Below are 14,819 nucleotides of genomic sequence, written 5' to 3'. Positions count from 1 at the left end.
GAGAACGAATGTGAAATTGAAACGGGCAATTGCTTCGCGTTGGGGAGAAAAGCTTTGATACTCTGGAAGAGTGTGATGTGCAATACGCAGGCTCTATAAAATTGAAAACATAGAATAAAATAAACTGAAATTGAACTGTCTAAATCCTGAGAAACGGTTTAGATAGATCATAAAATGGGAATCAACCTGATTTTATTTTCCAAATAGCCGATTTATAGAAATTTATTGAACGGTTTAAATGTAATACATGCACCAGTTGGAATGCGGCTAATGAATTTTCATGAATCATGGTTGGAATTGTCCCATACTAATAAACTGAAGTATCTCCAATATTATTGAAATATCCCTTATATTATTCATATTCCAGTTTAATGATACCAATAATAATAGCAGCAATAATGATAACATTGGTTGCATTAGAAATTCTAAGTATCACTACTTCCCGTGTTGCTAATGTATTAATGTCGTCAATATTTTCAATTGTGTAAATTTCATGTGTCGCTTGTATCGCTAGTATATCCACAATATTTTGATAATATCACTAATGTATTAATATTACTAAAAATCTATTTGTAAAACAAAATTTTTCATTTCAAAATTTTTTATGAGCGCACGGTTGTATGCAATTTCAATTTGTCGATGATATTATCAATAACATCACAATGTTATTATTATCGCAACATGACCGATATCGAGACTACAATCTTTTGTTTCATTTTCAGTTGACAATAATTTCTCAACAAAATATGGTGTGTTGTATTAATGAATATTTGGATGGAATGTTAGATGGTTGGACGAATAGATGGGATGGTTGGATGTATGAATAAGATTCATGAGATGATTGAATTGATTTTTTTACAGTCGCACATGCTTTTACACCCCTATTAAGTGAAAACTTATTTTGCATACATTCTTTTTTTATAATTTTTTTCATTTCTAAATATTTAAATACGTGTTCTTTAACATATTCTAAATTTTGACTTAAAATTTTCACCATTTTCCCAAAATCTCATGTATTTCAATTATCGGCAATATTATCAGTGATATCAATATCATTTTCGTATCTCTGGCTAACAAAACTAATAGCAATACCAATACTTCCAACACTGGTTATAACTCATGTGCATTGCGAGTTTAATTTGAATGAATGGATAACACATGTCATATACTGAGTGCCTGCCTATCAATTCTCCAACAGAGAATCTACTCACCAGCGCCAATGAGAAATCTATTGCGTCCATCATAAAACATGGAAAACAGGGGATGAAATTGCCTGACATTGAAACATTCCACAGGCCTGCCATGATATTTATATGCTATCCGAACAAATCATAAAAGTTATCCCTGCTAAGATTAATTGAAAACACAAATATTAATTTGATCCAGAACTTCCATAACCCTTTAATAAAGGTTTGGATAGTGGTCCATTAATTCCCTCTATTTCAATGGGTCGGGTTAGGGCCTCATCACTGAATAGAGAATTTGTTGAGGGGTCCAACCAAACTCCTACCCAAAGGTCCACTTAGATGATGTGAACGTTGTAGTCGGCATCTTATGTATATCTTCAGTGTGGTTGCGTTATTGTATTTTGTAGTAAATAGTTGATAGGCTCTTGGTCATGTTATTGTATTTTGTAGTAAATAATTGATAGGTTTTTGTTGCACTCTCAAAAGAAGGTTGTATTTTTCTCATTAATTTTAGATGTTAGCTATTGTGTTATTGTTGTGGGGGATCAAATATTTCTATATTTTGTAGGAGGCTTGTATAAGATGTTGACTTTGGCTTCAGTGGTCCTCTTCTCATGGCCTTTTTTGAACGTGGGCTTAGGAGGGATTAAGTGAGATGGAATTGTATCTGGTTCCTGTAAATTTCACAGGGCGTTTAGAAACCACGGGAAGGAATGGGATTTTGTAGAATGGAATTGCATTTTGTCCCATGCAGATTTTTTGGTGGATTTTGAAACCACTAATTCAGTGGGCCCCACATTGACGCGTGTGTTTTATCCATACAGTCTGTCCATATGCACCCTTTATACATGACATTCGAGTTGTACACGTATGCAAATGACCAACATCACTTGTGAATCTGGTCCGTTGATTACAATTCTATAGTCCACCAGTTAGAGGTTTTGCTTAATATGGTGTTTTTGGTTGATAAAGAATCTCATTCCAAATATGGGATTTTGATAGTTAAAATACCATGGCATTTCTAAACATGCAATCATTGTACAATAATGATGTTAATCCCATCTAATGTAATTCCATACCATCCAATACGTGGACCAAACATGCCTTTAGAAATTTTTGTAGCTCTTAATAGTAATAAATTTTGTGCCATGTTGATTTTCACATGTATTAATGACATAAACGAAGAATGCCATGAATATGGGGATATTCTATTTCTATGTGCATATGTTTCACTTTTCATATTCTGCAATGAAAGTTGATAAACTGTGCGGCAGGTGTAGGTGTTTATACATTGTTGTTAACAACAATAGATTCTGTGCATAAAGTGTTTTACTATTAGGGATGAGTAGACGGACATTACCATTGAAAGACATTGCCATTGAAACATATGGCAATGTGCCTCTATCTGCAAACACACGCTCGTAGATATACTTAGGGGTGTACATAAGTTGATCCGAGTTGAACTGGGCTCAACCCGGCCTGGCCAGGCCCGGTCACCAGCCACACTCAGCCCGAACCTGGCTCGGTCAGCAATCAGGCGAGTTCGGGATAATTTCAAACCTTACAGCAAGTTCATGGGAAGGATTTTGGCAGGTAATCCGCTTCCCATTATAATGCCATCGATCAACGATTTAGATAGTTGAACTATAGACTCCACAAAAAATCTAACTAGTCAGAACATTATAATTCCTTTTTGTATTTGGATGAATTTAGGTCGTTCAAGTTATACGTCTGTGAGGTGGATGAGTCACTGTCACTTTAAAGATGGGTAATGAACTGTCCCAAAAGGGTAAAGGGGAAAGGGACGAGTACGGTTTTGAAATACACACACACACACACACACCACTTGATCGAGTCGGCCCAGGTCGAGTCGGGTTTCAAGCCGGGTCAGGCCAAACTGGAACCTATCCGAACTCGGCCCGAACTCAGTTTCAGGCTGAAGAAAATTGCCCATCCCGACCCGAACTCAGTTCCGAGTTGAGCCGAGTCGAGCGAGTTAACCAGGCTAGCCCGGTTCGTGTACAGCCCTAGATATACTTAAAGCTTGAGGCCTATTCAAATCGTTAATTGCATTTCAAAGTGACCATGATAAAAAAAAGGGTAAATTCCTTTATAAGTGGCCAATCCAATCTCACCATATAAATCATTAAATGTTAGGTGCTCATGTGGCTAAATGTGATGTAACTCAAAATTTATCAATTCACATGGTTTTAGAATGTTTAAGTCTTTGATATCCATTGCTTTTAGAGAAAGTGATTGTTTGACATGGTATTAAAGTAGAGAGAATGTATACTTCAGACCATAACATTTTTGGAAGGAACTTATCTGGTTTTCATATACAATCCAATCAACGTGGTTAGAGTGTCATGACACAATTACATCACTAAACCAGATATGTGGTTCATTCACTACCAAGTGTATCACCCCATGTTAGGCTTAAGGTCAAAAAATCAATCTCGTTCGTGTTTCAAGTGGACCACACTATTGGAAATAGCGTATAAAGCAGTGATCACACTCCAAACTGTTTCCCTATTTATAGCCTACCAAAATCATGGATGGATTTAATGGTTTGACGCCAGGCCTAAGTTTTGGTGTGGTACCTAATGATTGGAGTAAATTTTATATAATCTTTACAATGGGTCCTATGAATATCAAGGGTGTGACATCTCTGTCCCAACTATTTCCCTTGGTATGAACCACCTGAATCACGAGTGAGCCTTCTTTTTTTGGCAATGAGTCTAGTAGAAAATTACACATCTAATCATTGGAGTGAATCTCACTCACACATCAAGGTGGGCCTCCTAAAAATAAAGGGTGGTCATCCTTGGGAGTGTTATTTTCCATACATCGAGGGAGGGCTTATTTCAATCTTTTTAGAAGAGGGGTTTGTGGTTTGGGAGGGCTCGACCTTGGTGTTGATGTAAAATCTACCCCATCCATCATCGGGTGTGTCACACCATGTTAAGCCTACGCCCCAAAAATCAGCCCCATTCTTAATTCAAGTGGGCCACATGATTGGAAATAATATATAGGGCAAGGCTCACCCTCTGAATTTTAAGTTGGTGTGGCCCACCTGAATCTCAGATGGGCCTATTTTTGGGCCCATGCCTAAATATTGGTGTGACATTTAATAGTTGGAGTGGATTTTATATAATCATCACGGTGGGCCCTGCAGTAATCAAGGGTGGACATCTCTCTTGCAACTGTTTTTTTATTGTAGCCCACCTGAATCACAACTAAGCCTGATTTTTTATTTTATTTTTTAAAAAAAAATTTGCCTTGGCTTAACATGGCATTACATGTCTAATAGTCGGAGTAGATCTCACACACACGTCATAGTGGGTTCCTTAAAAATCAAGGGTGTGTGTGTGCCCTTCATTTTTCAAAATTTGTTTCATGCTATGGCCAGGGCTAGGCTTGGGCTGGACTTTTTTGACCTGTCAAGGGCTTGGGCCAGGTTTGGGCTGCAGTTGAAAGATGCAGGTCAGGCTTGGACAGAGCCTGGCCCATCCCTATACCGCGACACCCCACTTATAGCAGATTTTTGGGATGATTGAGAGTAAAATATGGTGAAGGAAGAAGTTTAGTGATCTAGTGGCTAGCATTATCCAGTGGCGGTGATTTTTGGTCCGTCTGCTATCCACTGTAGTGTACACCTGATGAAAAATCTAGATCAATGAAAGGTGGGACCTGCTTGTACGGAATGTAGCCAGACAATTGTATAAACACCTCAGCCAACTTTGAGCACTGCCAAGCCCATAAACACCACACCCACCCTGAAACAAACCAAGCGCAGGACATCGAAACCGTGTATGAGCTGGACCCTACTATTAGGATGACCTGGTCCAAAAATCAGGCTGGCCAACTTGTAAAGAGAGCAATTGATTGTACTTAACAATTAATGGTAGAAAAAAAAAAGAGAAAAAAAGAAGTGGCTAATGATCCATATCCACCCTCGGCATGCGCATGTGACCTTTCCATCATTTCTGAATTATGAATTTCTAATCTTAGGGCCTGTTTGGACCCAACTCTTAATAGGGGTTTATTAAGGGGGATTGTAACCTGTAGAAGGTCTAACAAGCAATTAAATGCATCCAAATAGCCCCCCTAATGTCTCTCCCTATAAACCTTTTAGGACTATGAGGATTTTACAAGCATCCAAATGGCCCCTTAGGTCTTGTTTGGGTGACACTTAAGAATGAATTCATGTCATATTAGCCAAGGTTGCATCTTGAAAATTAATGATTTTTCTTGATTACTCAATCTTAACCTATGCAAAATAATAAGAAATTCCATGATATTTGGTGCATCTAAATGCAACTTAATAGTAATTATGAATTAGAGATCATAGTTTATACAAAATGTTGGTATTAAAGTTCCCTATTGAAAAAAATGACCTCTAATACATAATTATTAGGCCCTGTTTTGCAGACATCTAAAAAATAAATCATCTCATGTTAGTTAACAGTATGTATTAGAGGTCGAGATCTCCGATACATATTTATTAACTGAACTCGGTATGTATACGAAATCAAGACCTCTAATATAAAATCACTATTAACTAAAATGAGATGGGGATGGGGGGAACTGGCTGTTATAAGTAGCAGGCAGTGTACTATTGACTGGGAAAAGCAGATTGAGATCACTAATGAAAATGAAGGTTGAGGATAGAACATGTTCCATGCCTCGTCCTTGTCTCCCTCGCCTGATATTGCAAATGATGGATGCCTTGCCCTTGTCTGCTTTGCCAGATACCACAATTGATGGGAATCCTATCAATGAAGAAGAGGCATAGGCATCGCCTGTCGATCCAATCCGTCTTCCCTAGGCTCCCCAATAAATCCTTTTTACTTGTCCAACAATTAGGGTCTCACCATTAACTAAAATGAGATGAATTCATTCTTAAGTGGCACCATAAGAGGCCCAAAGAAAACCCTGCCATGCCAAATTTCTTTCATGCACAAAGATGGTCACCAAGACCATCATACTCATTCAAAATGGTTGCTTTTGAGTGATTTCCATAAACTCAAAAAAAAAAAAAAAAAAAAAATGTCATCTTTTTCTATCATCAGTACAAAGGTAATGTAATAAAAACATTACCTATTATTTCTTAAAACTACTTTCTTTAATCCCTTTGTTTATATTTGAGGGAGTTTCCCCCATTTTCCCAAGTACGACACCAAAATGGAATTTGTCTCTTTTGCATGTTGTGTGCTATATTACCTTTTCCTACACCACCCTGCCCTACAAAATTCAGTACTGCGGAAGTCACTACCTACACAACCTCCCCCCTTATCTGGAAAAAAAAAAATAAAATTCCCTATAATCAGTTCAACCTCTGAGGTTACATTGCTTTTAACAACTTGACAGTTTCAACCTTCATCTGGTTGGTGCCTTTAGCCCCAGCTTGCACAGCTCTTTAAAACGCTGATCATCTCTGAAACCATGAGGCCATTTTGGATTGTTGTGTTCCTCTTCGTATTTAATCTTTACCTAAGAACTGGGCCACAAACTGGGCACAACCTGACATGGACAGTCATGTAGAAGCAATAGATTTCATCTAGCTTAACAGTGCAGCAGGATTGAAGGGACCAACCACTCCCTCGCTCAAAAGCCTCATTGCAGCACCTCGTGAGAACTTCCTTGCAAACAGGAAGCAAGGCACATAAGTTGCATTGCTCTTGCACCATTCTGTTCGAAACTCAGTCTCGTAGTACACATGGTTGATACCCTGGTTGCAAACAAAAGAATCATCAGCAAGTCATTCAGCATTTTCTGTTACCTTTAAACACTGTCAAAAGAACAAATTTAAGGATGGCAAGCTCATACGGCACAATTATTAAATTTGGCTAGTCAATGATGCATTTAATCCCTTCCATTTATGCCCAGTTTGGGAAGGCCAGAAATACGCACTGCACCCTAGTTAAACAGCGCTGGCTTGTGTTTTAAAATAGGCTTTTGTTTCGAGAAGTGCAGAAATCAGATTCTGGACTGAGCAGAAAGGAACATGACTGCCAAAACCAGCTCAAAATGGCGAGCTTAATGAGGCAGGTGCCCAAATCGAGCACAATGGCAGTGCCACTTAATGCCATTATAGTAACTTTTAAATGCACCATCAGCATATATGTCGAGTTAATGTTTGGATTAGCATGAAGAAATAAGCCAACATGATTCTGAATTAGAGCCAAACCCCAGGTCAAGATTAAGATTTTAGTCATCTTCAATGTGAATATCTTTCTCAAATTGTATCATATAAAACCTTAATCTATTCAAGATTTAAGGTTATATATGAAACAATTTGAGAATATTCACATTGAAGATGACTAAACAAACTTATAAGTCAATTATGCATGTTAAAATGGTATGAATGGATGAAAAAAGGATATTAAAATAAAATAAAATAAAACAGGAAAATGGAATCCCCATCATTCTTTAAACACATGCAATGACATGGAATGTGCTCCCTTAAGTTTATGAGAGCAAGTTATACAATAAACAAATATAAAGAATAAACAGGTACAGAGCCTCATGACTAATATGAAAAGCAGTGCGCTAGAATACATGGAAGTAGACTGGTAGTAGAACACTTTATGTTGGTTAGGTCCTTAGCCTGCAAGCTATGCCATGTTGCACCAATTGGAACCAAAGACACTTGTTAACTACTACAATACAACATGAGGGAAGGTTTTTATTGTGCCACAAGTTTCACGACATGCTATAACAGATGCATCAGCATATAAATTCTCCTACTTATCACCGCCACCACATCATCATCTCTTTGTCACGTATTCAAGAGTTATATTAGAAAATTAGATACTTTAAATGGTAAAAGAAAAAAAAAAAACGTAGTCATTGAGTAATTAGAAGAAATGACGGAAAGTAATTCACCTTTATTTCTTGTATGTGTTCTGGGTCCGCATCGGTATATTTGAATGTGATAGGATGCCAACCTTGTCTTTCCATTTCGTTCACAGACTCATTCCACAAAGTGTAGGTCAATGTTCTTCGTTCGACTTCTTCTTCAAGCTCACTCATCTAAAACAGAGAATTTAAAAATAAATAAATAAATAATAATAATAATAATAATAATAATAATAATAATAATAAAAGAACAAATAGAAAATGAGATTGACAGATGTCTGAACATCTCAAATTTGGCAATCCCCCCTTTTTTTTTTTTGCACCTTAAACCATCCAATATGAACAAGCAGTCCCCATATTTATCATCAAAGAAAAGCAACACAAAAAACCACCGCAAGTAGCAAATATCAAACTTCAAAATTTTTAAATAATATAAAAGAATAATCAGTTTTAATAACTTAATTAGGAGAAAATAAAGCATAATATTCAAGAGATAATGACTTCTTTTACTTAATTGGGACAAAATAAAGCATAATATTCAAGAGATAATGACTTCTTTTAAGGGAAAAGAGAATGAAATCTTTAGTCTTTAGCTTATTGGAAATGAAAGTCTAGATAATTTAGCTGAGAGTGCTTACAGCAAGTAATGTCTGCACATAGTGTTCATCTGGGATACAGTTGTGCTCCTTCTGAATGACCTTTCGCTGCATTAACATGTTGAGGTAGTAATCAAAACCAATTACTTTCTAATAAGGGGGAAATTTTCACAAGGAAGAGCTCAGCATCTGAAAACTGGGAAAGTAAAACATCTCAAAACACTTCTCATCAGCTAAGACTATTCTTCAATTGATTGAAGGATGAATCTAAGGCTCCATTTGGAAAGGGCTCAAATGTCCCTATTTAAATGGCACAGACTACTATCGCAAAATTGGGTTTTGCTTCAAAAGGGAAGAAGCTACATTATGCATTGACTTGAAGGTAGAAAGTGTGCAAGCTGTCTCAATAGGAAGTGCAGTCAATGTGGAAGAGTTGAATTGAGCACAGCAGCCATTTCTGCATATCTCTATTCTGCCCAATATGAATGTAGTAACATCCAGAGGCAGCCTATGCAACTAAACTTCACAAAGAGAGACCAAAATTGAACCAAGATCAATGAGCGTAGGGAAGATGGCCCTTTATGACCCAAGGCGCCACTTCATATTGAGGACTACGAAGTCCTATCTGTCTCTTCCTCATGGTGTTGGTGCTAGTGTTTATCTTATTCTTCACTTCACCTGTTGAGTTTCTTGGGTATGCATTGGATAATGTCCACTTCTATATCTCCTTTTCTCCAGAAAATGCTTTTTAACACTGACGTATCTTTTAGATAAATTGAACCCTTCACCGCAAAGTGTTTGTTCATCCCCATCTTCATATTTTGTGGAAATATAGTTGAACAGACATGTAACATGGGTTCACAAGCCCTTGAGAAGCAAAGACTCACACAATAAGCTGACACCCATGGTCCCTCAAGTGTAAACTTAGAGATGTAAAAATCTCAGACAAACCTCTATGAAGTTACACTACAACCTGATAGAAGATAAAATTTATAGAATGAACATTCAAAACAGACTAACTACATAAACCGAAATTCAGAAAGCAGCTGATTTGGAAGTTGGAAGTATAATATTTTCAACAAATGTTATTATCTTTTTGTTTTTTTTTTTTAATGGTAAAAATGATATTATCTTTGATCATAGAAAATGAGCTGTCATGAACATTTTTAGTTGCATACCAAGAAAGACATATTGAGGTGGTTTTACAAATAGGGGAAAGAAACAACTCACAGGATTCATCTTTCCATCAAGGTCTAAGGCTGGCCGCCGCTGCAAATGACAAGCATTGAAGATAAAAGATCATGATTTAGTCAAAGGAAAAATGCAGAGTCTCTGATGTCCAGAAAGACAATTGCAGAAATCATGGTGAAATTCCCACAAAAATCCCTCTATATTACCATCAATAAGATTATGAGATTTTCATGAATTTTGTGTGAATAAACCAGCCTCTTTTTCTTTTTCTTTTTCTTTTTTTCGTTTTTTCCCACAAAGAATATGACTTTAGTAGTGCATAAGGAGATTCCATATTTTCCAGATAATATGTATATTGAAGCAAAATTATAGATTATCACCAACTACATCGAATGCAGAGAAACCCTTAACTCTACATGCTTTAGTGAGGTTTGATTTCATAATAACAACAATAATGCCGTACCTTGCAATGTTGATTGAAAACTGGAAATATAAGATCATCATCCACAATGACCTCTGCATGTTTTCTAACCAGTGTGATCCACTGAAATTCCATATCAAATTCAAGAAATGAGAAAGCATTAATAGAAGACAAAAATAAAATATTTTATTCAAAGTTGAATTCACAACTAAATGTAATGCATCTGATGATAAAGCGGAAAGCAGAAAGAAAGAAAGAGAACCTGTGATCCTTTCCTCCATCTGTCCTTTGGTATAGTAGGTGACATCTTTGGATTGTAACGGCCTTCCTTTTCATCAAGAAAGCTAGAATACAGAAACAACTACAAGTTGAAATGGGCGGACTACATAAACCCAGCTTTACTCATTTCCTTAATAAGATAGTAAAGATAATAGTTCACAAAGGAACGCAAATACTAAGGGTGCATTGGTTGCACCAAATATCATGAAATTTCACGATACTTTGCACTAAAATAAATTGATTAATCATGAAATTTCGTGATATTTTGCACCATTAATTAGAAAAATCAAGTTTATATTTATTGTTGTTGGCACTGAGTTTTGTCCTTATTATTATTATAAGAATTGACATCGAGTGAGTCAAAAAGAAAATTGTGGAGGCATGAAAAAAAGCAAGTCCCCTCTATCTACCTGTCCACAAAACTTTTTGAAGAAGACATCACATAATTGTATATGTAGCTAAAATTGTGCAGGGGAACACAGCTGCAAGCATTAGTAGAATAGTTAGATCTCATATATTTTTCAGTATCAATTGGAAAAATCCTGACCATTAAATGTGCAGTAAATTGACAATCCAAACAAGACTTTAGTGAAGGAACAGATGTTTTTATCTGTCTCGTCAATTAAAAAAAGAGCAAAGGAAAGATCAAAACAGGTATACATTACATCATTCTGTTTTAGTGGTCAAAGCCATGCCTCAATCATAACAAATCATAAAGAAGATATGGCCTGGTAGTCCCAATATTGGCTATTGCAAAGTCGGCTGCCAATATTACCAACGTTACCTATTAAAACAATTCACTTTCTAGCTATAAACCACTGAAAGCCGCCTGGTATCAAAACTTTCTATTCACTCCTGAAGCATTTTTCAGTTCCAATTAATCTGTTCGGTAGGCAAGAGATATTTTGATGGACAAGCCCTAATTACAGATAAAATAGCAAGAACTTGGCAAAACAAATGACCACACCACACTACTTTACTCTAGGATATTGGACATCGAAGCCCCCACAAACCATAGATAACTAAGGGGTCGTTTGGCAGCGTGGATTTGAGTGTATTTGAGTGCATTCGGAATCCAAAAGTCATTTGGCAGTGTGGATTCAAGTGGCTTTTGGAATCAGAGGTATTTGAAATACACAGTTTTATTGTGTTTTGAAATCTCTCCCTTCTGCTGTGATTCGGAATCAAATGCCATTTTTGACTCCTTTTTAGAGGCAAGAGAGTCACACGTGTAACAAAGGTGTCGCTAGGCTACTAATTCATTGTGCACGTGGCATGCTGATGATATACCAAAACAAACAAATTGTCGGCCACATCAATAGATTGATCCAAACAGTCCAAACATTGGCCATGTAAATCGACAGTTAAAAAATTTTGGCAAGTCACTTGTTTGTGGTCCTATGCTTGTTGCCCACCCAAGGTTCAGAATTTCCTCATTTTTTGTTAAAGTATATATTTCAATGGGCTTATTAAAATCATTCTGTCAAATATTACATGTGTAAACTGTTTAGGGAAGTTAAAGCTCATTTAGTAATCGAATTCAAATTCTCGTAAATATACTATAGAATTTCACTGCATTGCCATTTTCATCTAGTGCATTCCGATTACAAACTGCCAAACACAACTGATGATTCAGAATCACCCTGATTTGTGATTTGGAATCCAATGCATTACAAATACAAGCTCCCAACGGGCCTTAACATATTTGGCTGTTGGTACCATGCTCGATTTTTTTACTTTTCTTTTTTATGACCAATCAACCTTCTCAAGAGAAATGAGAAACATATAAATGTATCCTACAAAGTCTCTATGGCTACTAAGTTAGGAAAACCATTTGCAGGTAATCACAATGAAGCGGATAGAAACGCAATGAACATATAAAGTGGCATGATAAGGATCAACTTGTAATTTTCTTTGGCCTCTCGACTTCATAATGTGTTAAGGGCAGTGTCATCCAATCCAAAGCACGCATTATAAACAGAGCTCGTTAAGGCTACCATATGATTTTCAGGAATCTTTGTAGAAAGCACATCACTAACATTGTACAATGAGCCCATGGAAGACTCTCTTGGAAAGAGGAAACACTGCCAAACCAATTCAGAACCTGAGAAAGAAGCAAAAGAGAATTGCTGAAGCAATTCACAACACAAGAAATCATGTCATGTGTATGCAAGATCCAGGGCATTCATCAAATGGGGGCCACCATGAGCATGCCCTAGCCCCAAAATTAGGCCAGCCCACACATAAGGTGAGCCATGTGCATGTGTTGAATATAGGCCATTGGTCACCTTTTTCCTACATGACTATTTTTCTCATACACATGTGACCCACCTTATGAGTGAACGAGCCAATTTTGGGCCAGGTCATGTTGCTAAACATCTATGGCGCAGCACCTTATTAGAAGGATCGTGCAACTGAGGTCATGTTCACAGGACCCCTCCCTCCTTAATGAACAGCCCAGATAATGCATGCATGGGCTATGTTTTTACATGTATTGTGAATCACTACAATCTCACACAAGTTGAGATAGCATTTACAATAATAATAATAAAAGATACTAAACAACCTGAACTTCTTTTCAATTGAACAAGAGAAATATTTAAAATAAAAATAAAAATGACTGTGATAGAATAGGCCAATAGATTGAGTAGCAGTTAAATTCCGATGATAACCACTGCATCCAAGGGAGACAATGTGCAGGGAGATAACTTCTTCTTCTTCTTCTTCTTTTTTCTGTAAATTGTAAGGCCAAATTACCCGTGTTTCCGATTAGACAAGAACCCCATCCAGGCAATGCCATCTTTTAATCAAATCATTTACGGACAGTCCACCAAAATATATTATGACAAACAATCCCAGCTGGACTGGTGGATTTCCTCCCAAAGCATATAGATTGTCACTACATTTTCATTTATAAAGATCCATTTGCATGCCAATTACTGGACGGCCGCAATCGTGCAATGTGGGTGTTCTCCATATGAGTACTCTGGATCGCTAGATGGCAGGCCCCACCATTGGGACTCAACTATGGCAATTACAGTGATGATGAATAAGCAACCTACCTATCTGAGATAAGAACAAAACGCTGGTTTGCCGGATCCTGGAGAGCTTCTTCAAGCAACAACTTCTCAGCTTTAATCATACTCGATTCTCCCCAAGCCACCTGCAAATTAAAACAAAGCCAATCCAATTATTTAAATTTTAAAAACAAAAAAAACAAAAAAACAAAAAGAAAAAAAAAACACCAAAATGATAAATTTGAGTTTCCCCAAGTATATATGAGTTGACGATACCTGAACGCTCTTGCTAAGCTGTCGCCCTTGAAAGAATGTGCAACGGGTTGTCGACTCGTCAAACACAATCCCTGGCTTCGAATGGATGTAAATGGAGAAGCTCCCCTCATACGCATTCTAAAAATCCGGAAAAAAGAAAAAAGAAAAGAAGAAGCTCAAAATAAAAACATCCGGCGGAGAATTTTCCAAAGGGAATGGGAATTGAAAGCCGAATAGGATACCTGGAAGAATCTCTGCCAGAGGAAATCGAGGGGGAGGTTGCTGCGAGCGAGGAAGAGGAAAGCGATCTTCGGCAGGCCGACGAAAGGATCGGACGGCCTGCGGACGGAGGCAGCCCTAGCTGATGCCAAAGACAGGTGCTTGGATTGGGAGTGGAGTCTGAGGAGGGCGAAGATGCAGAGAAAGATTACGAAGGAGACGATGATCTTCGATCCCAGCCATAGATGAGGGCGAAGGGCAGATGACGATGATGATGGTGGTAACCTTTTCTTCACCATGGCTTTTTAGGAAATTCTCGAGAGAGGAGGGGGAAATTTGGAATTGCTGGTTTCTGAGTAGAGAGGGAGGGTGGAATCTGCATTTCTAGGGTTTCAGGACCGGTACTTGGGCTGGCGCCGCTGGTGGTGTATGTCGTGAGCAGAGCTGGCTTTTTAACGGCGGTTTTTGGGTGTGGGCGGGATGAAACGCGGTTTCGCTGACGGGCGAGTCCGCGCGGCGCGTGAGGGGGGCGTGCCTGACAAGGGATTTCTGAGGGGGGCGAGTCCGTCCATCACACCATCTTTATGCAAATGCGTAAAACACCCAAGTGGGGCTCACAAAGTTTTTATAATTGAATCCACTCCGTCCATCAGGTGATAAACATTAATTTAACTGTAGATACAAAATATAATTCAAATATAACTCATATGGGATCCACCAATCAAAAAAATTTAAAAGTAGTCATAAAACTCTTTAAGTTGATATAATATGTCCCGCCTGATATTTGGATCAG

The 14,819-nt window shown here is 37.6% G+C and overlaps 1 protein-coding gene across 4 annotated transcripts; it reads right to left on the bottom strand.

Annotated features, from left to right (window-relative positions):
* Positions 1 to 6,272: 6,272 nt before the first annotated feature.
* LOC131245682 (glycosyltransferase BC10-like) lies at positions 6,273 to 14,577 on the bottom strand. Of its 4 annotated transcripts, none has more exons than XM_058245287.1 (10): positions 14,050 to 14,574; positions 13,829 to 13,945; positions 13,598 to 13,698; positions 10,946 to 11,017; positions 10,519 to 10,600; positions 10,299 to 10,379; positions 9,875 to 9,913; positions 8,687 to 8,752; positions 8,076 to 8,222; positions 6,273 to 6,918 (listed from the first exon to the last, which is right to left on the bottom strand). In XM_058245287.1, the coding sequence occupies exons 1-10, from the start codon at positions 14,323 to 14,325 to the stop codon at positions 6,748 to 6,750; spliced, it is 1,152 nt and encodes a 383-aa protein (XP_058101270.1). In that variant the 5' UTR covers positions 14,326 to 14,574; the 3' UTR covers positions 6,273 to 6,747. The 4 variants fall into 4 exon arrangements, with proteins under 4 accessions (XP_058101270.1, XP_058101271.1, XP_058101272.1 ...); XM_058245290.1 differs by lacking the exon at positions 6,273 to 6,918 and adding an exon at positions 7,589 to 7,804 and having other exon boundaries at positions 14,050 to 14,577; XM_058245288.1 differs by lacking the exon at positions 8,687 to 8,752 and having other exon boundaries at positions 14,050 to 14,576.
* Between the last annotated feature and the right edge of the window lie 242 nt (positions 14,578 to 14,819).

This window comes from Magnolia sinica, chromosome 5 (genome assembly GCF_029962835.1).
Source record: "Magnolia sinica isolate HGM2019 chromosome 5, MsV1, whole genome shotgun sequence".
Lineage (NCBI taxonomy): Eukaryota > Viridiplantae > Streptophyta > Magnoliopsida > Magnoliales > Magnoliaceae > Magnolia > Magnolia sinica.
Note: the sequence above shows the minus strand (reverse complement) of the source record. Positions and strands in the feature narration are given on the sequence as shown.

Coding starts and splice junctions, on each gene's coding strand:
- LOC131245682 (XM_058245287.1), bottom strand. CDS start 14,325: ATGGTGAAGAAAAGGTTACCACCATCATCATCGTCATCTGCCCTTCGC. Junction 13,699..13,828: donor AGCTTAGCAAGAGCGTTCAG/GTATCGTCAACT, acceptor TTTAATTTGCAG/GTGGCTTGGGGAGAATCGAG. Junction 10,380..10,518: donor GATGGAGGAAAGGATCACAG/GTTCTCTTTCTT, acceptor ATGGAATTTCAG/TGGATCACACTGGTTAGAAA.